General features: G+C 39.6%; 2 protein-coding genes across 3 annotated transcripts in view; both read left to right on the forward strand.

Annotated features, from left to right (window-relative positions):
* LOC139948721 (kinesin-like protein KIF28P) overlaps nucleotides 1-4,587 on the forward strand; it is a 37,169-nt gene extending 32,582 nt beyond the window's left edge. Inside the window, exons 26-27 of one of the 2 annotated variants that reach the window (XR_011787473.1) lie at nucleotides 1,560-1,700; nucleotides 3,626-4,587. Coding sequence is in view for 1 of the 2 variants with exons in the window: in XM_071947001.1 (XP_071803102.1) it covers nucleotides 1,560-1,643 (84 nt within the window). In the remaining variant the exon portion in view is untranslated. Of the gene's footprint in view, nucleotides 1-1,559 lie in introns of both variants that reach the window. The other variant, XM_071947001.1, reaches the window with a different exon arrangement.
* A 2,193-nt stretch (nucleotides 4,588-6,780) lies between these two features.
* LOC139949081 (BRCA1-associated RING domain protein 1-like) lies at nucleotides 6,781-19,541 on the forward strand. Its single transcript, XM_071947484.1, has 9 exons — nucleotides 6,781-6,954; nucleotides 9,179-9,235; nucleotides 9,567-11,298; nucleotides 12,397-12,477; nucleotides 13,767-13,939; nucleotides 15,707-15,867; nucleotides 17,074-17,262; nucleotides 17,513-17,634; nucleotides 18,561-19,541. Exons 1-9 carry the CDS (start codon nucleotides 6,881-6,883, stop codon nucleotides 18,897-18,899), a joined length of 2,928 nt encoding a protein of 975 aa, XP_071803585.1. The 5' UTR covers nucleotides 6,781-6,880; the 3' UTR covers nucleotides 18,900-19,541.
* The last annotated feature ends 1,389 nt before the right edge of the window (nucleotides 19,542-20,930 follow it).

The following is a 20,930-nucleotide window of genomic DNA, read 5'->3' on the forward strand; positions in this document are numbered from 1 at the left end:
ACTAGTAAGAGTTACTTCCTGCTTGGTTACCTGACTTGGTTTTACCACGGAGGAAGGAAGAGAAGGAGCTCGAACGATCCGCAAAACTGCAGAGTAACAAAAGAATACCCTGACAATGCCCCTGTCTGACCAGTGGAAAAAGATAGGAGACCTCCAGCTGGACGGCCGATTAATGAGCAGGATTAGATCTCTTGGTACAGAACGTGCGGTACCGCCGCTCTGCACCGTTGCCTTCGTGTAAAGTTGAATCATTGGAGACAAGAATTGTGAATATACACGTTTTCATTTACCGTTTGTGGTGTTTCACTGAAACATCGTGGCACATTTTTACATTTTTTGTGACTTTCCGGTCACTAGCGGTGGTTCAAAATTTGGGTAATAGCACATGAGGGTGGTTGGTATTCAATTGTGTTTTTCGATTAGGTGAGCACAAATATACACAAATTTTATAAGGTCTCAAAAAAGTTGTTTTTCTGTATTATATCCATACGACATACGACACCATAGTTGAGTGAAGAACCAAGTGCGCATGCGCAAACTCACATACGCCAGGTCGCCCATTGTCTGTATAACGGTATGTGAGTGATTACGAGGTGTCGTTAAACAACCGCGGTACCACGGGTTCGACTTTTTAAGTCCCTTCGTTCGAGCTCCTTCTGTTCCTTCCTCCATGGTTTTACTTAACTTGATAAAATTACTCTTATCAGCACTATCTTTGACCTGTGTGTGAATCAGTTTTAAAAAAGGGGATAGCTGTAATCTCAAAATATTCACTGGCCGGACCGTGTCTAGGGTCTAGTAATTATAGCCTTTAGTCAGTAAATCCCACAAATGACTTAAAGACACTGGACAGGTTTAATAACTTTCAAGTATATATTGGCGTAAAAACTGACTTGGGAACAAGCAATGAGCTCCTTTAGCTGCAAATTGGTGCTTTAAAAGAATTCATGTCATTAACTTTTTCAGTGTCGAGGTCGTACATGGACGATTTTTTTTTTTTTTTTTAAAAGCCCCATTATTGTACAATCGCACAACATCTGTAAACAGTATTGTCCAAAGGCCCACACTTTGTGTATCACAACTTATATATAAAATAACAAACCTATGAAAATGTAGGCTTAATCGGTCATTGGAGTCGGGAGAAAATAATGGGAAAACCCACCTTTGTTTCAGCACGTTTCGCCGTGTTGTGACATGTGTTTAAAATAAACTGTTATTCTCGATATCGAGAATTGATAATTGTTTTAATGTTATCTCAAAAAGTAAAGCATTTCATGGAATAATATTTCAAGGGAAGTCTTTCACCATTACCTTCGGTAAACCCTGTAAGTTATTTGTAAATCTGTGAACTTTTAATTTTTGTTCTGTTCAGAAAGTGTCCAATGGCTTTATTAGGTGTCATCATTCGCAAATGTGCTACCCATGATATACATGTTACCCAAGAGGACATTATCACTCACGAAATACTAGTGACTTTAGGATGTACCAAGGCATCACAAATCATCAAGATACATTTTGTTTGGTTAGAAAGACTATTTTTATTTTTTTTATAATTACAGAATTTCAAAAAAACTCAAAAAGACGAGCATTTTAGGTTCAAAACGCCAACAAAAGCGGGTACTGACAGAGTTAAGCGAAAATAAGCAGGATACCAGTCACAAACTGTGCATGTGGAGCAGTTAGCTGGTTACCCTATTCTGGTAAGCATTGTTTCGTTTTGCTGTAGAACTTCTTAGTGTGCTTAGAGAGTGTTCACATCACGGTAGTCTAGTTGGTAAGACACTGCTCTAGAATTGCAAGGGTTGTGGGTTTGAATCCCACCCGAGTAATATGCCAGTGAATCCCACCCGAGTAATATGCCAGTGAATTTTTTTTTTTAGGGAATCAGGAAAGTATTGAGTGTACAGTGCTAATGCCCATCAATGTATTGGTAAAAAAAATTCTTGAAGAGACCTTAGTAATTGAGACATGAGTGAAACCAATTAAGAACAAGAAATTGTTGGATTTTGTGGTGTGTTTTTCTTTGCATATTGGGAATATTTTTGTGAAATAATATTGGGATTTTGAGGTTTAGATGTATGGATAGCTTATGGACTCAACTTTCATATGACACTAAAAAGTCTGAAAATTATTCATGCTTGGGTGAGCACTACTCACTGAAGAATAAGTAGCCCACATCGTGAAGTGAATTTTGTAAGCTCCAAAGTACTTAACTCTCACAAATTGGAAGGCTAATTCCTGCACAACCTAATTTTCATACCCTTTGCAAAAGTGAGCAGTGTTCACCCTATCATGAATTATTTTGGGACGTTTTTGTGACATATGAAAGTTGATTCCATAAGCTATCTGTACATATAAACCTCTTCCCCAGAATCATATATGTTTTATTTGGCAGCCATTTCAAATGTGTGCAAGTTTTTTTTAGACACCCTGTATTAATACATGTTTGAGGTTTACAATCATTTGCTTTTACTTAAACTTTATGATACTTAATTACCAATTCTGTATTCTGTATTAGCTTTTTGTTGCTGCTGACGATATCCTTAAAGATGCTATGTCAGATTTTTGGCCCCAAACATTAAAAAATAGACTTTTTTGAGTGAATGGTGTTTCAAAGAGTATCACCAGCTCTAACGAAAAACAGTTTAACTTTTACTTTTAATGGTCAGGAACAATGACAAAAATTTAAAGTGTTTTCTATAAAACACATAAGAATTGGTCACGTGATATATTGTCGGGATCCCGACAAAAACTAATTTTGAGCACTTTATTTCACTTTATTTCACTGCTACTAATAATTGGCAGACTTTTTCGAGCAATGGCTCAAATGAAAGCTTGTAACTTTCTTGACCCCCATCAAAATACCTGTTGAATTTTAAATCAAAATTTTGGGGGTCAAATCGGCCAAAAATCTGACAGCATCTTTAATAGTGTCCCTGCGAATATATTGCAATCAAATTTCACTAGACATCTGTAGGGATGCTTGATCTTTCCATGGTATAATAGTTGTTAAACAACATTTTGAGAAAAGTTAACATAGAGATAAGCTGTTTGCCTCAAAAACAGGATGAACGTGTAAAAAGAGGCTGAGATAAGAGATGTTGTACTTACAACCCTACATAGAATACCTTGAAACTTTGAAAAGGAAAAATCACCTCATTTTACCAAAAAATTGTCATATAGGGTGCGTTCATTTAGCTTCCCTGGGTCATCCCCGGTCTGCCCGGTGCGTTCAAATGGCTTTTGACGTCATTCCAGGGGCTCACCCGGGTCAGCCCCCAGTGCCCTGCTTGTGGAGTTGGTCACTTGGGGGCTGGCCCCAGGTAAACGACATCACTACGAGAGCGTTGAGTGGCCGTTCGTTTTTGCTCTTGTCAGGGGCTCACCCGAGTGAGCACCGTGGGGTAGACCCAGGGAAGCTAAACAAACGCACCCATAATTATATTTAAAAAACATTTTTCAGTTGGGCTGTTTTGCCATGGAAACAAAACTGTTTTACTATTTTTTTTTAGTTATTTCTCTTGTGAGGGTCTGCAGATATCAATCACTAAGAAATTCAAAACAATTTGAAAACATATGTTCCTTCTATCTTGAGGGTCTACTAGCTGTTTTTGTTTTTTTACAGTTTGTGCCCCCAGGAATTTGTAGAAGGAGGCATTTGGGCGAAGCATCCAAATTATAAACTATAGCAACCATGTAAATATTTTATTTTAAAAAATCAATTAGTTATATTAACTAATTTGTGATTTTTGTCAGCTACAGTAGGGGAGAATCACTCACTGGGACGGGTTTAAAATTATGAAAGTTTGTAAAAGCCTTTTTTGTTGTTGCAATATATTGCTCTTTTTCCTTCTTTCCTCGTATTCAAGATTTTATATTTCTTCAGGTATAAAGGTTCTTTTTTCCTTCTTTTATGTGTGCAGCTGTAATATTTTCTACGCTCTATTTGAATAAGTTAAAGATGCTATGTCAGATTTTTGGCCCCAAACATTAAAAAATAGATTTTTTTTGAGTGAATGTTGTTTCAAAGAGTATCACCCGCTCTAACGAAAAAAAGTTTAACTTTTACTTTTAATGGTCAGGAACCATGACAAAAATTTAAAACGTTTCTTACAAAACACATAAGAATTGGTCACGAGATATATTGTCGGGATCCCGACAAAAACTAATTTTGAGCACTTTATTTCACCGCTACTAATAATTGGCGGACTTTTTCGAGCAATGGCTCAAATGAAAGCTTGTAACTTTCTCGACCCCCATCAAAATACCTATTGAATTTTTAATCAAAGTTTTTGGGTCAAATCGGCCAAAAATCTGACATAGCATCTTTAAATATATTTTTTAAAAATCTGCGTTTTTATTAACTTTGTATTAAGAAAATTGAGCTCTTGTATAAACTATTTAAAAGTTATTTCTGCCATTAATTATTATAAGAACCATTTGTTAAAAGAAAAAAAAAATTAAAATGGCTTTCATATAATCGTTGTGATAATTTATTAGAGCTACTCTTATGTATGAAAAGCGTACTTATAAATTATGAATAATTTTTCAAATTATTAGCAAAAAAAAATGTTGGCGATTAAAAAAACAAATCAAGTGATACATCAATCCTTTCATTCGTTGTCTGTAAACGAGACGTCATTATTTAATTTTTGTCATTACTGTGTTAAGTTTTGTTCTCCTTCTTTTCTTAAAGACAGTGGACACTATTGGTAATTGTCAAAGACCGGTCTTCTCACTTAGTGTTTATCAACATATGCATAAAATAACAAACCTGTGAAAATTTGAGCTCGATTGGTCGTTGGAGTTGCGAGATAACTATGAAAGAAAAAACACCCTAGTCACACGAAGTTGTGTGCTTTTAGATGCTTGATTTCGAGACCTCAAATTCTAAACTTGAAGTCTCAAAATCAAATTCTTTGTTAAATGTCTTCTTTCTCAAAAACTACGTCACTTCAGTGGGAGCTGTTTCTCACAATGTTTTATACTATCAACCTCTCCCCATTACTCGTTACCAAGTGATGTTTTATGCTAATAATTATTTTTAATTAATTACCAATAGTGTCCACTGCCTTTAAAGGGACGTCTCCCCTCAGCCAGTGTGTGCCACTTGATGCCCCTTGTCACTCACCCTGGGAGGTATGCACTGACAAACAACACTGTCTCGCTCCCAAGGGTCGGACTACATGAACAGTTCATGCGCCTAGCCAAATTTGTTGAAATTTGTTGAAATTTGTGAACCAACAGTTACTTTTGACTTATGTTGGAGGTCATGTAATTGATTAATTGTTTAATGAGCATTTATCACAGCCGGTGGTTCCTTTAAAAAAAAATAATAACTTAAAAACTGACTTGGTAACGAGCATTGGAGAGCTGTTGATAGTATAAAACATTGTGGGAGACGACTCCCTCTGAAGCAACGTAGTTTTTGAGAAAGAGGTAATTTCTCACTAAAATATTAAAAGACTTCTAGCTATAAGTCTTTTATTCCTATGTGAAAGCACACAAACTTGTCTAACAAGGGTGTTTTTTCTTTCATCATTTTCTCGCAACTTCGATGACCAATTTCACAGGCTTGTTATTTTATGCGTATGATGGGATACACCAAGTGAGAACACTGGTCTTTAACAATTACCAATAGTGTATACAGTGTCTAAGGCTTTTAAGTTTAGTAGGATTTGAAACTTTGCATGGTGGAGATAAGATATAGAAGAGTTTGCGGTAACACCATGTAATAATCTCTAAATGAGTTGGGGTGGTTCTGAAAAGAACCGTTGGGTTAACCAACTCATTAGAGATTGTTATTACATGGTGTTACCGCAAACTCTTCTATAGCTTTTAAGTTTGGTTTGTAGTATTGGCTTGGGAAGTTGAGGGATATGATACCCAAAACTAACAGTAAGTCTGTGGGGTGATCATCAGAAAGAAAAAAAAAATTCAAACGGGCCGACCTGACAAAAACTGTAAGGAAATCGGAAATATAGTTGTCTGAAGAAAAATATATATCGATTTTCTAAAAAGGCTGAGAGACTTTAATAAGTTTTTCTGGAGTAATTTTTAGTATAACTATTTAACATGTTTGCTATTGGAATTCTTTGTTATTGTAAAGTTGGTCATGTTTTGCTTCAGTGGAGGAGTGCCTGATGAAAACAGGCAGCAAGTTAGTTTTGGGTTCTCTTTCTGCGGGTATTCTAAAACAAATCAAACGGTTGACCTGCCAAAAAATTGAAAAGAAATCTGAAGTTAAGTTGTCTGGGAATATATTTGATAGGTTTTCAAGAGGCTGAGAGACATTATTCTCACAAGTATATTATTTTGCAGAAGTGTTGGCATTTAGCATAGGATGCCATGTGAGTGGTGCGCCCAAACCCATATCCAAAGACATCCCGCTGTACCAACAATGTTACATAGACCTTTTCGCAAATACTGGGGCGCGCGCGTAAAGCTTGGAATTAGATGCATTGTGGTCTAGCTGGTAGCAAATTTGATTCATATCTATCCCACAATGCACCTCATTCAACAGTCTGCGCTTGCGCATTGGTATTTGCGATAAGGTCTATAGACCTTATCGCAAATACTGGGGCGCGCGCGTAAAGCTTGGAATTAGGTGCATTGTGGTCTAGGTGGTAGCAAAATTTGATTCATATCTATCCCACAATGCACCTCATTCAACAGTCTGCGCTTGCGCATTGGTATTTGCGATAAGGTCTATAGCGCCCTCTATAAGATTCGATTTTAGCGCCCTCTGTTGGTATTCTCTGAAGAGTGTGTGGCGCGTAATTTCGTTTGTTGGTGAGAAAAAAAACCAGAGAAGAGTTCCTCTTTCTGTCTTCGATTTCTTGGTTGAAAGTGTCATAAAAAGAGCTCATTGTCTGCGATTATGGAGGTCTGCGATTGGAATTGTACAAAGGAAGCTCTTAAAGGCCTCGAAAGGTCATTAGGATGTGGAGTTTGGTAAGTCAATAAATAGTAACGAATCATTAACATCCATGATTTGAACGAAAACATTCGATGTCGTAAATTTATTTCATTATATAATATTAGCTGATTATTAGGCCCAAGTCGCTGATGCTTATTTCTGTTTGTTGAATTGGACTGATCTATAACTTGAACTTCAGTTCAGTTGACACTAACACCAAACACTGTTGTTCTTAGTAATAGTAGCAGTAAAGGACAACAGTGAACATTAAATAAACAGTCGGTACCATTAATCTAGTGTCCCCTCCGCTTATTATTTTTATATAACTCGGTCCCAACTAAGTCAACTCGGTCCCAAGTCAACTCGGTCCCAAGTCAACTCGGTCCGTATGGTTGATGGGAAGTGAATTGGAAAAAAATTGACATGAAATTGAAACGCGTACCCTATTTCTCTAGAACTATTGAGGTTCGTTCGGCTATCGTTCGCGGAGACGAAGGCCGAACGAACCTCAATAGTTCTAGGAGTACACGTATCCCATCCAAACACGAAATTAGGTCTTTATATATTAGTTATAAAGATCCCCCGAAAATAAAATTGGCTGCCCATTTGATAAAGAAATGATGAGGCTCCCGTCACGGCCATCCGTCAACCTACTCAATTCGGGCCGAGTTGACTTGGGACCGAGTTGACTTGGGACCGAGTTGACTGGGACCGAGTTGGCTTGGGGCCAAGTTGACAGGTACCCCCCACCCCACTTTCTAACTCAATAATAATAGTTACGAACGTAACCCTTCTCCCGACGTCAGGAGGAGGTTTACGTTATCGCAACTAACTAAATAATAAATATTTGTTTGAAAGACACTGGACACTATTGGTAATTGTCAAAGACAAGTCTTCTCACTTTGGTGTATCTCAACATATGCATAAAATAACAAAACTGTGAAAATTTGAGCTCAATTGGTCGGCGAACCTGCGAGATAACTAAGAAAGAAAAATAAAACCTTGTCACACAAAGTTGTGTGCTTTCAAATGCTCGAGACCTCAAATTCTAAATCTGAGGTCTCGAAATCAAATTCATGTAAAATTGCTTCTTTTTCGACAACTACCCTGGTGTCATGTGTTTTCAGTAGGATAACAGGAAAATTGTTCACAATCAAAAACTAGTTTTTTTTTTTCCAAATCATCTATCTAATTTTTTAACAATAACACCTACACTTCATGGTGTGTTGAAATTTTTAAAGTTTTGGTTTTACGTTGCGAGAGACAGTCCGCCATTAACAGTGCTTATGCATGCACGACATTGGAGCAACGTCATATGTTTTCACACCTTTCATAGGTTGGTATTTTATTTAATATTCCGAAGCCAGTATGGCGTGCAAATTAAATCAAAAATATTGTTCAATTACTACTTAACAAATTTAATTACATTTTTGTCCCACGGCATTATAGCTACTATATTAGAATCCAGAGATATCATAAGGCATGGTAGAAAAACACCCCACCCCCTTAAAACACACACACTTCATAACAATCCGTTTTCCCCCATTTTAGACCAGTATTGTTTTGTTTCAGGAGATAAGAAACCAATCTATGATATATTCTTTTTAATATCGACGTTATGTTTTTTACGCTTATCGGAATTTATTACAGTATGCAGTTAATCAAAAACAATTTTTTTTTTCATTTTCACTTAAAATATTTTAATATTTTCCTCATATTGGCACACCATAGAATCCCAAATAGTAACCACCTCACGTGATCCATCTAGTGACTAAAACAGAATGAAACTCAATGTTGCAGATAGTAATTTTGTTTTGAACTTTCGAGGTTGGATGATGTTTCTTTGACTTATTTGAATGTTGGCATAATAATGCACTAGTGATTAGTACCAAAAATCAATCATTTTATAAATGTTTGAGCATAACCAACAACAGGAAACTTTTTTATCCACATGATTAAGCCTGATGAAAATACAGACTGTGAGTAAACTGCATAGCTTCTGTCACTGGTGCAGCTTGCACAATCTCGCGGTAAACGGGAATCAAAGTTGGGGACCGAAAACATATGAGGGTCGATAACGTATAACGTTACAATACTTCACTTCAGAGGGAGCCGTTTCTCACAATGTTTTATATGATCAACCTCTTACCAAGTGAGGTTTTATGCTAAAAATTATTTTGAGTAATTACCAATACAATAGCAAGAACAACCCAACAAGTTTATGTAGTATTTTGTTGTCTTTTTCTCTTTGTGTTTCAGTAATAACCCTCTTCAGGAACCGTGTACCCTTGGATCATGTGATCATCTCTTTTGCAGGTAAACAAAAATGATCTTTTGGCAAAAACAACTTTAATTATTAGTTTGACTAACTTCAATTTTTTGATACTATAATTGTGGTGCTGACGACGACAGCTTTCAAACACCAACTCCATTCAGGTTAGTTGTGATAACCGTACCCCTCCATTATCCTCTCTATGGTTGCAGACCTTCGGGAGGATTATAACATTGTAACATTTCCATGCAGGGAACTGAGGGCAAGATTTGGGTCCGGAATGCTCCACAGTTTTGAAAAAATCTTTGCAAGAACCCCTGTATTTTATCATCTTCTCTTTTTTCTCCTCCATTTTATCTTTGCTTTTTGATGCAGGACGTGTACTAAAGCCCATTTAGGAAACTCATGTCCCATTTGTCAAGCCCCGGCCTGGGTTAAAGACCTGCAACTGAAACGAGAGCTTGCAAGCGTCGTTACACTCTACGGCAAGCTACGCTCCATCATTAACAAAGATCCTTCTGATGAAGTTCGAGATGTTGGAAAGGTCAATGAGACAGCTGGTCGAAATGAGGCCAAAGTTCAAAAGGTCACCACTGAGGTCGTTCTGGAGGGGCGGGGCATTCCAAGGAAAGCGTTACATCCCAGGAATGTTTCGGAGAAGGAAACAGCGCCCTCAGCTGCCGGTAAAAGGAAATTGATCAAGAAACCATCCAAAGAAGTAGTCAACGGGAAGAAGAGAAGGCAACCTAAGGAGCAGGATGAGATCATGCAGGAAAATGAGAAGAACAAACTACTGTCAGGCTCTTCCAGCAGCAGCGAGAACGATGTGATCGACCCGATGTCGGTGTTTGACTTCATCCCCTCGCCACGCCAGCCGAAACCCGTGAGGAAACGAGTGAGAAAACCCAACCCTAAGGCGCTGAAGAGAAAGCGTATCGCCGCAGCCAATCGCAAGTGGCAGAAGAGTCACAAGGGTGGGCCGTCCAAAGAAGTCAGGGGGTCTGATTTAGAGAGTTCCCTGCGGCACGTCTCGTTCTCCATTGAGACCGACCGTAGCCAGATGTCGTCTTGTCCCGATTCAAGCAGCCTGGAGAGCATGGACATCACTTCTCAAGATGAGGATCAGAGCCAATTGGTCGTCAAAAGCGACGGTTCTAAGACAATAGAGGAGGCCCCTGGAAGCACCCAGGAGAGTGGATACAGCACTGGCAGTTATAAGGATACCCTAAGCCTTGAAGGAGAAAGTCAACCGTCCGCCAGAAATACAGATGAGTGTCCGTCAGAACTTCAGAACGACACGCCATCTTGCGATCCATCTAGCAATCTTGATGACCACTGTCCTCCAGTGCAGCAGCATCTCAAGGAAAATTCAAGAAGGAGTCAGAGAAATTCAAAATGTTCATCTACGATTCCCCAGGATGATAGTTGTGCCGAAGGACTCAAGGTGAGAAATGGTGGAAGAGGTAAAACCACATTAAAGGAACAGAAGACTGCTTCCAGAAAAACACGTTCAGTTATTGACAATTCTGATAGGTTACCAGCTGGAGAAGAGACTAGCAATGTTGATGCGACCCCCACAGTGATGACAGATCCATCTGTCACTGGTAGTATTCTACCTGAAAGAAGACTAACCAGACAAAATAAGCCAACCTCTTCTCTCTCGATCGAAGGAAGCATTATATCAGCCAAGGACAACCCTCCGGCACGCCAAACAATTAGTCGATCATCAAGTATGGCTTCTAAGAATGTCGAACAGAAAGACTCTGCCATACCTCCAATAACAAAGCATTGTTCACTCAAAGAAACTGGTTTACCTTCAGAAGGCTCTGCGAGAAATAACCCGTCGGCTGAAGTTGCCGACAAACCACAAATAAAATCACGCTCAATGAAAGGAGACTCGGGAAAGACGTCCTCAAACACGCCTACATCACGGAGAAAGGTTGACGAAGGAGGTCTCCTCAAGGAGGCAGCGGAAGGCAACCTTGGAGAGAAGGGAACTCCAAGCAACTCTGAGAAGCCTTACAGGTCCTCGACATCACCAAGAAGTGGTAGTGCTGTCAAAAGAAACAAGCGTGGAGAGACACCTCTACATGTTGCTGTAATCAAGGTACAGTCAAAAGATTCTCAAGGTAACATCTCTGAAGTAACTTGTCTAAACCAGTTCAAAGTTAGTGCACACAGCTCTGTGTCTATTGACGTTCCTTTGTTCTGTACTCTCAAAAAACAATACCACTTTTTGTTTTCACAGTTTAGTTTTATTGTATTATTTATATAGGATAAAAGCAATCAAACGGTTCCAAAAACCAAAGGTATATGATCCCTTTAAAAGCACAAAATGTCCACAGATTATTGGTCCCAGGACTGGGACCCTATACGTACTTCATGGCTGAAGTCACTCGTACTGGTTTAATTTGATCAAATAGGCTTAAACTTTGGGTTCTACTGGTTTGAAAATAATAATATTTGAGTCTATAATAGCACTTTTTCACTCCCGAACGGGTGTCTCAAAGCGCTTCAAATTATTACCCCTGGTCACTGGGCCTTAATTCACTCCTTAAACCATCTCAGCTCCCTGGGCTAAATCAATCACAAGAACCATCTCTGCCCTCACAGGTCCCCATTTACCCCTGGGTGGAGAGAAGCAATAATAGTGAAGTGTCTTGCTCAGGGACACAAGTGTCACGACCGGGCTTCGAACCCACACTTGATCTGCAGAACAGAATCAGCAGAGCTTGAATTCTGTGCTCTTAATCGCTCGACCACGACACCCCACAACTGAGTTTACTTTACTACTAGTACTACTAGTTTGCCGTGTAACACAGGCGCTTGATTGGTATACCTACTAGGCCTTGGACATTTACTTTACGTAATGGTGTATGGAAAAACTCTACTAACCACTTAGTGTTCAAGTGTACTGGGCCCAATTTCATGGCTCTGCTTACCGCCGAATTCTGCACTTACGAACACGATTCCCCGCTTACGTGCAAGCGCCAAATTTCTGCACTAGCCTTGTAAGCGTAGAATGCCTAGTAACGTGGAGTACGCACGCGCAGAAGCCCAAATTTGCCGCTAACCCGTGAAATACGCTTGCCGTAAGCACAGAATTCCCTGCTTCCGTAAGCGCCGATGAAATTGGGCCCAGTTGTCTATTTGTACTATAAAAAAAGTAAATGTTCTTGTTTTTTTTAATGAATTTTACTTGTAGGGAGATGTGGCCACAGCAAGGCTACTTCTGCAGGAAGGCGCTGATCCTAACTCTATGGACAATGCCAGATGGACGCCTTTGGTAAATTACAGAAATAACTTCCTTCCTTTTTTCTTGATAGAAACAAATAGTCATTGACCTGACAGATTGACCCTAGTTTTTCTCGAAGGCTAAAATGTCCATATTATTTAGCCTTTGAGAAAGACTCTGTAAGGTTCACAATGTCGGCCACTAACTATTTTGTTTATACCATAGGTCATTTTGGTTGATATGCAGTCTTTTATTTTTTTAATTTTAATTTGTTTAATGCAATCCGCCAGACACACAAGGCCCTTAAGGCCACTTCAAGGTGTGGGCTACTATTATTTTATTCCAGAGCGTTTGCCACCTACTCCTAGGGCTGAAACAGGGTTACCCCCTTTACAATTCATATGGATGTAGGCTTGGGTATCATCAATCAGAAGCCTGGCCAGTAGAGCAGAAAGCACTACTTCCCCAACTTTATGTAGCAAGTGTCACGACTGGGATTCGAACCCACACTCTGCTGATCGAACTCCAGAGCTTGAATCCGGTGCTCTTAACCGCTAGGCCATGACACGCCACAGCTTGTTTGCAACAGCTGAGACTATTTCTGTTTTCCTTGATGGAAACGAGGCATGCAACTTTTCAGTTTTTAGTTGATGTTGACGTTTGCAATTTTTTTTATTTTTTAAGTTGCCTCTAGCTTGTCGTTGATGTCCAAGTTTGTGTTGAAACAATGGGTGTGTTTATTTAGCGTCCCTGGGTCGACCCCGGTCTGCCCCCATTGCGTTCGAATAGCTTCAACGTCATTCCGGGGGCTCGCCCGCGTCAGCCCCCAGTGCCCTGCTTGTGGAGTGGGTCACTTGGGAGCAGGCCCCAGGTGCATGACGTCACTACGAGAACGGTCGGTGATCGTTCGTTTAGCTCTTGTCAGGGGCTCACCCGAGTGAGCACCGCGGGGTAGACCCAGGGAAGCTAGACGAACGCACCCATAGGTTGCTTTCTTTTGGTTAGTTGGCCCCAGCTGATAGTTGACGACCATGTTTGTTGAGACACAAGGGTTGCCATTGTTGAGTATGAGAGAGGATGGTCTCTTCGTTTTTTAGTTAATTGATAGTCCACACATTCATTAATTGATAGTAGACACTAGTAATGTTCTTTTACAGGCCTGGAGTTTCACGGGCCACGGAGACCGTGGCCTCTGTTGCAATGCCCATGGTCTTGGCCTTGGTGCCCCATAAAATGTTTTCTCGTTGACTGTAAGATTTTCCAATTAGCCTTGCCCTTTTCAAAGATGTAAGTTCCAGGCCTGCTATAATGATGATGTTCTTTGATGATTTCCATTTCAGCACGAGGCTTGTAATCACGGGCATACAGCCCTCGTTGCACTTCTCCTGGACCATGGAGCTCTGATCAACACCCCTGGGTTTGAGCATGACTCCCCCCTCCACGATGCTGTGATGAATCACAGACTGGACGTTGTTAAGTTACTCCTAAAGCGAGGTGCCTCACTCGATGTCAGGTAGGTCGAGTTCGCGTGTCCCGGATGTAAGCATGCAGGCACGTAAACACGTTCGCTTCGTCCACACGTGCGACAGCGCGCTGGGTTTTCAACTTGAATGAGATCTGTGTACATTTTAAGATGGCCTCGCAACGTACGGTAAGCTGGACGACTTTTTTGGAAAACGGGAAAAGATTGGAAGATGATATAAAAGTATCTTGTGCAGCTTCAGTTAGTGCTGAGAATGAAACTGTACCTGAGGCTATCGAGACAGTTACTCCACCTTCAAAATTCAAGTTCAACTTCATCGCTGCAAACAGCAGAAACTATTTCAAAAACAGTCTGCTCACAACAAATGCATCACAATATTTTGTATCAAATACCACCTTTTGTAATAACAATTATCATTATACTTAAAAATTGTGATTCTTGAATCTTACATAATGTGCATTTGGCACGATTGGATTGTTAATATTTAGCCCTAAAAACAATCCTTACAACAAAGTACGTGCGCACTGCTCGCAATTCCTGACCAAGTTTAAATTCAGCTGCGCCCACCACTAAAAATGTCCTAGCTACAACACTGATCTCAACATATGCATAGAATAACAAACCTGTGAAAATTTGAGCTCAATTGGTTGTCAAAGTTACGAGGTAATAATGAAAGAAAAAACACCCTTGTCACACGAAGTTGTGTGCTTTCAGATGCTTGATTTCAAGACCTCAAATTCTAAACTTGAGGTCTCGAAATCAAATTCGTGGAAAATTACTTTTTTCTCGAAAACTACTCCACTTCAGAGGGAGCCGTTTCTCAAAATGTTTTATACTACCAACCTCTCCCCATTACTCTGTACAAAGTGAGGTTTTATGGCAATAATTATTTTGAGTAATTACTAATAGTGTCCACTGCCTTTAAAAAGAATTATGAGATAAAGCCCAACTGAAAAGGCCAGACGACCACTTCAAGGTGAGGGCTACACTTTACTGATTTTGGCTGTCGACCCAAATCAACTGTCACCAGGGAAACGTTACCAACTACTCCTGGGGCTCCAATAGGGTTGTCCCCCTTCACAGTCTGTAAGGATGTAGGCATGGGTATCATCCACTACAGGAGCCTGGTTGGTAGAGCAGAATGCACTACCTTCTCAAATTTTTAGGTAGCAATTATGATTATAAGTGCTATGCTCATCAAGGGGTGAAATGTCAAGACTGGGATTGGAACCCACACTATGCAGCCACGACACGCCATGATACCCGCTGTCCAAACAATATTGGATCTTCGGGAGACTATTCAGTTCTGAAAAGAACTGTCCTGCTTTTTAAATACTTCCGGGCTTAAGGTATAAGAAATTGCCTGTCTCCTGATGATGACTAGAGCAAGCTAGACGTAACGTTGAGACCAATTCAAGAACTGACTCCGCGGTAGTGCAGTTACTTAAGATCCTATAGAAGCTAAAGTAGTAGTCCCAGCCAATTGTCTATACCTTCCACCCGGGTAGTAGTTAAAAAGCAGGACAGGTCTTTTCAGAACTGAGAAGCCTCTCGAACATCTGATAAATCTACTCCGCGGTAGTAAAAAAGACAGTTCTTTAAGAACAAACTATACATGGCAAGTAGATACACACATGGTGTTACCGCAAACCAAATATTTATTGATACCTCACAATTCAATGCCTCAAATCCTATTATGGAGAACCTACTAAGATTGAGGGATGTTCATCTCTCACGATCTTGCTCGTTTGTTTAGGTCTCTGCCATCATTACGATTACCCTTTCCTTTCCTTCCAGAAACATGCACGGGCTGACCCCAGCCGACTATGCCAAATCTGTGCCAATGAGGGCAGCATTGAAGACGCAGCCTCTCGTCAACTCAGTTACCAAGACAACAACTCCCACGTCCAAGGCGCCTGCTTTTTCACGGCAACGACCAGTGGTCCTTTTAGGCACCGGTAAAAACAGATCTAACTTTCTCCCCCCCCCTTGTTTTCAACGCGACATCATAAAACCTGTCGCTGTCGGAGACTAGTCTGTAGATCAGGCCTGTGAAATCTCCCCTTAAATTTTCCCATTCTGCGTTTTTCTTGGGCTCTGCTTTTTTCCTGTTCCGTTTTTATTTTTTTTATTTTTTTTACATCCGAAATAGGTTGTCAAGCAGTACATACCTGGAATTGGGAAGCACTTTAATTGCGATTTGATTTTGACATGTGAGTCGGGGGGGCTAGACCCAGTAAAATGCTCCGGTCTTTCATTGGAGCCGTTGTTAATTTTTTCGTTTAGCGCTATGTACTTCAATGCCATTGTTCCATTGCACCAATAGAGGGCGCTTTACTAAAAGCTGTATTAAAAAGCCAACACCTTGAGAAAAGCCAACACCTTGAGACAAGATTAGGCACATATGGTTTTCCCACACGACGACGTACGTACAATGTGTGTGTGTATTTGTTTGTGACAAGTAAAAAATATGGCAGTCGACGGCGAGGGCTCCTATTGTTGTGGAATTACTCCTAAGGAATGCTACAAAAATATCTTGAAAATGAGGATGCACAACACATTGTTACATTTAAGAATTGTGGCCTATGTTTCTGTGAATGTTTTGTCTACGCTGCAGTTTTTAATTAAAGCCTTTTAACGTTCGTAGTGCTGGCCCAAAATCCGGACAAGTTTCCCGGGTGCCCAAAATCCGGATAACAATTTTCCGCTTTTTTTTTTCATGACCCACTCACAGGCCTGGTAGATGTTTAAGCCCCAGTCCTACTCTTCCCCTTTCCATCTTCCAAAACTCCAATTGGTTTAATCCTGCGACAAGACAGGGGTGACAGCGACAGCAGGGTTCGGCCTTAACTTTTTCAGCGACTGGCCTGCAGGACTAGTTGGGTTGTCATTTCCTTAGTCCATCGACTTTTTCACTAGCCCATTTCTAATGAAGTATGGGGTTGAGTGCTCTAACTGGTCACCATGACCCTTTGAAGTTTACCATGGACATATCCACACAAAAAACCCATACAATGTACATACTCATTAAAACTCAAACAGACTTTGTTGGCATGTGCCCACGGGACTGTTCTTTTTCATCTAGAATGTACCCGACACTTTTTAGACACTCCCTAAATCTTTGACCATGTTTTCTAAATGAAGCTGTTCGTTTTCTATAACAGGTCTGAACGACTCCCAGAGAAAACGCCTCCAAGCTTGTGCCAAGCTCCTCGGGAATGGGCGTGTTGTCAGCGAGTTCGGGTCGGAGGTCACCCATCTTGTAGCCTCTTGTAACCATGACAACTTGTGCATGAGAACCATGAAGTATCTGAATGCTGTCTTAAGTGGCATCTGGGTTGTTTCTTTTAACTGTAAGTTTATGTGGCTGCTGTTGTTTGTTGTTTTTTAAACTGATTATAGTAATAATAGGTAATATTGGGCATTTTTTAATAGGGAGGCAAATATCAAATTCAATTTTTTTTTTCCAGTAGACAAAGTGTTTCATGTGAGTGTAGAAAAAAACTACAGATCTCTAACCTTAGTCACAACAAGATTACAAAATGTGATAATTACAAATTGTATTATATATTTGTAGTTATATTTCTAATTTTTATTTTTCAGGGATAACAGAGTGTCTTCGTATCAAAGGGCAGGCTGAAGAGGTGAAGTTTGAAGTGAAAGGCACAACAACCTTGTCCAACAGTCCTGGAGCTCAGAGAGGCAGGCAGAATGCCGAGCAGCAGGTAGCATTACAAATATCAATTTCTCCTATCTATTTAGATTTGATCTTCTTCCAGTGCAAACAGTGTGATTGCTATGGTGGTTTTAACTATGAGCACCTTATTTACATGAACTTATTTATTTGTTAACCGAAATGCTATCTAAGTTTGTTTAGAATGCGTTTGGTTATCATAAATATTTTTTACGCTTTCAAAGGTTTTTTATTTATCAATAACAAAATTAGGCCCCCAACAAAAAAACCTATATACACGCCTACCATTGACGGCATGCATTGAAATGACGGTACCTTTATGTCGTTTGTTGGATGTTGCTTTAATATATACCTCCATATTATACAACACGGACCTCCCACTAATGGCGTAACCTTCTGTGAATCTTTCTGAAAAGCAATGGAGAAGGGTATTCCAAATTGGTTTGGTTTGTTAGCACAAAAAAAAGTCATGGACAATTTTGCTTAGCAAACACAGGTTACCAGCCAACATTCCGTAAAGTTTCCATTGTTGCGACTGGTACCCAACTAATTTGATGCAATAGCAAAGAGATTTGTTTATCGAAGTCTGGAAAAAAACCCAGGAAAACCCACCCTTGTTTCCGCATGTTTCGCCGTGTCATGACATGTCACTGTGTTTAAAAATAAATCTGTAATTCTTCATATCGAGAACTTATAATTGTTTTAATGTTTTCTCAAAAAGTAAAGCATTTCATGGAATAATATTTCAAGAGAAGTCTTTCACCATTACCTTCTGTAAAACCTGAAGTTATTTGTAAATCTGTCAATATTTTTTTCTTTTCCGAAAGTGTCCAATGGCTTTAAAAAAATTGGGCAGTGTAAACTTTTTTATGACATATTTCAGAAGATTCCACATTTTGGGGTATAACCAGTTTCACACGTGTAACCAGATTTATTCTACTTCTCCCTCCCACACAGCTCCCTGGTCTTTTGGACGGCTGCCACTTTTACCTCCAGAGCACCTTCAGTCCCCCGACCCCCTCCAAGAAAGAGATCGTTCAACTGATCAAAAACGGCAGTGGTACCCTCCTTAGCCGGCAACCGAAACCTGACGATGATGTTATACAGGCCTCTACAACCGTCCCGTATCACGCCCGGTTGGGCTCCGAACTTTCCACGTGTTCATATTTTATCATCCACGATCATGTAGATAGTAGGGCGCCCCCTAGGATCAGGACTGGGAAGCTGTGCACGGCGCCGATATGTTGGCTAATGGATTGCATATCTCAGTTTGAACTTGTGGATTTGCCAAAGTAACCAGGCCATGAATTTTGGGTAAAATTCCACAGTTTAATTTTTTTTTAACTGAACCAGAATCTATATGAGAATGAACATCATGTTTTGTTATTTTAAGAAAATTGGGCAGAGAGGTATTATGATTAAATAAGCCATTTTCGAGTTAGATTTGAATAAAGTCTGGTACAATGACTTGCTTAAAGAGTCAAAATACACCGCTTACATTCAAGTTCCTCAGACTATAGAGACAGTTGCTATGTCAAATGGTTCAGGGCAAGCCTTTGCATTTCAATCGCCAATTGAGCAAACTCTGGTACCATTGTGCAGTACAAATCCATTCAGAATTGTGTATGCGTTTCCTACATATTGGCGCAAAAGCTTGCCCCTAATCATGTGACATAGCAACTGTAGTCTGAGGAATTCAAACTTAAGCGGTAACTTGTAATAGAGCAAGTCATTGTACCAGACAATATTCAAATCTAACTCGCAAATGGCTTATTGAAAAAGGGGGGATATAATTTGAAGTAAAAAGGGGGAGCCAAAGACAAAAAGTTGTTAGTGATAAATATTGATTGGTTGATTGATTGATTAAATGATTGATTAAGTGATTAAGTGATTGAATGAATAATTGATTGAGTGATTAATTTAAGTGAGGTATAGATCTTAAGAATCAATGGATTCAGAATTTTGTGAAAAAAATGACCTCATTTGGCAGAAAAAACAAACATCAGAGCCATGCTTAAATGTGACACAAGATATAAGTGCCTTTTTTAACAAATTTGATTTGGGAACAACTTTCTTAAAAACTGAGGTGTTGGACAAATGTAATCGTCCAAAAACAAATATTGTAATAACTTTTTAAAAATATACATGTAGTACAGTTTGTTTAATAAACAGGAATGTTTATATTAACAAAGTATACATTTGTTAATTGTTTTGTCTGTGGTGTGGATGTTAAATTATTGGTCTGATATTAAAAAAGAAATCGCTATAGCTACTTCTTGAAAGCATTTGTTTTACCATACCAAATGAGATTTTTTTTCATTTCTGGTCGTTAGTCATTTAGCCAATAGGACCAAGTTGTAATGTAGTGCTTTGATTATTATATGTAACATGGCAACCACCCCTCCCTGATTCTGCAGCAAGTCCCCTGAAAATAGACCCATCTGCCACGTTCGCATGAACAAATTGAAATCTCCTTTATTTGATTAGTATAGAAAAAAAATTCTCGTTACAAAAGGGTGTGCAACACCAGCTGCCGAGTGGGCGCACTTACATGTAGGTCACTCGTCATCCACATCAACAATGGACTTAATCCCAGACTTCTCACTTAGTCTTTTATTGCATGTGTGAATCTCTACCATGCCAGGTTTGAAGAGAAACGGGCGGATACTCCCAAAGCCAAAGTTGTCAAGTTGTCAGAAACGAGGAAGACCAAGTCAATTATTTTGACAAGTGTTAAGAGCTTTGTTTGAAATATGAGACCCAGTCTTTAGCACCTTGTTAGGGTTTAAACAAAAAGTGCTGCGGGGGCCATCAGCAGCCAACCATGCCAGAAACACCAGGCAAACCCCTTCTCTTATAACCATAATTGTACTGGGCCTGAAATTTCATCTTGAGAGGGTGAGGCCATCTTCAGTTTAAAATTAAAAATCTCAAGACCATGTGAAACTTTTGAAGGGGCACCGAGGCCAAGACCAGGGTAGTAGAGTTCATGGCATCTGTTTAACTTTTAAGGCATTTTGTTTGGGAGATAATGAAATTGGGAATAATTATTTATCAAACTGCCTCGCGAACAAAATTGAAAAATTACATTAAATATTTTTGAGGCATTTAGATAGCCTAATCAGTTTGAAAAGCGCCGAAAATCAATGCGGAGGACGTTGGTTCGAATCCCCCTATCTAGTCAATTCTTTGTTCAACCCCAAAATCATTTATTGATATTTTGTTTCCACCCAAGTTTTCTTATTTCTTATTTTATTAAATTTTGAGAGATAGCTTGTTTGTTACGAAAAAGGCAGGACGTCCTGCAGCCGATTTCACGAAACTCTA

The sequence above is a fragment of the Asterias amurensis genome, chromosome 16, assembly GCF_032118995.1.
Source record: "Asterias amurensis chromosome 16, ASM3211899v1".
Lineage (NCBI taxonomy): Eukaryota > Metazoa > Echinodermata > Asteroidea > Forcipulatida > Asteriidae > Asterias > Asterias amurensis.

Excerpts from the sequence above, each read along its gene's own strand:
- LOC139949081 (XM_071947484.1), top strand. The coding sequence starts at position 6,881 with ATGGAGGTCTGCGATTGGAATTGTACAAAGGAAGCTCTTAAAGGCCTC. Across the intron at positions 13,940-15,706 it reads GGTGCCTCACTCGATGTCAG|AAACATGCACGGGCTGACCC; the intron begins GTAGGTCGAGTT and ends CTTTCCTTCCAG. Across the intron at positions 17,635-18,560 it reads GGCAGAATGCCGAGCAGCAG|CTCCCTGGTCTTTTGGACGG; the intron begins GTAGCATTACAA and ends CCTCCCACACAG.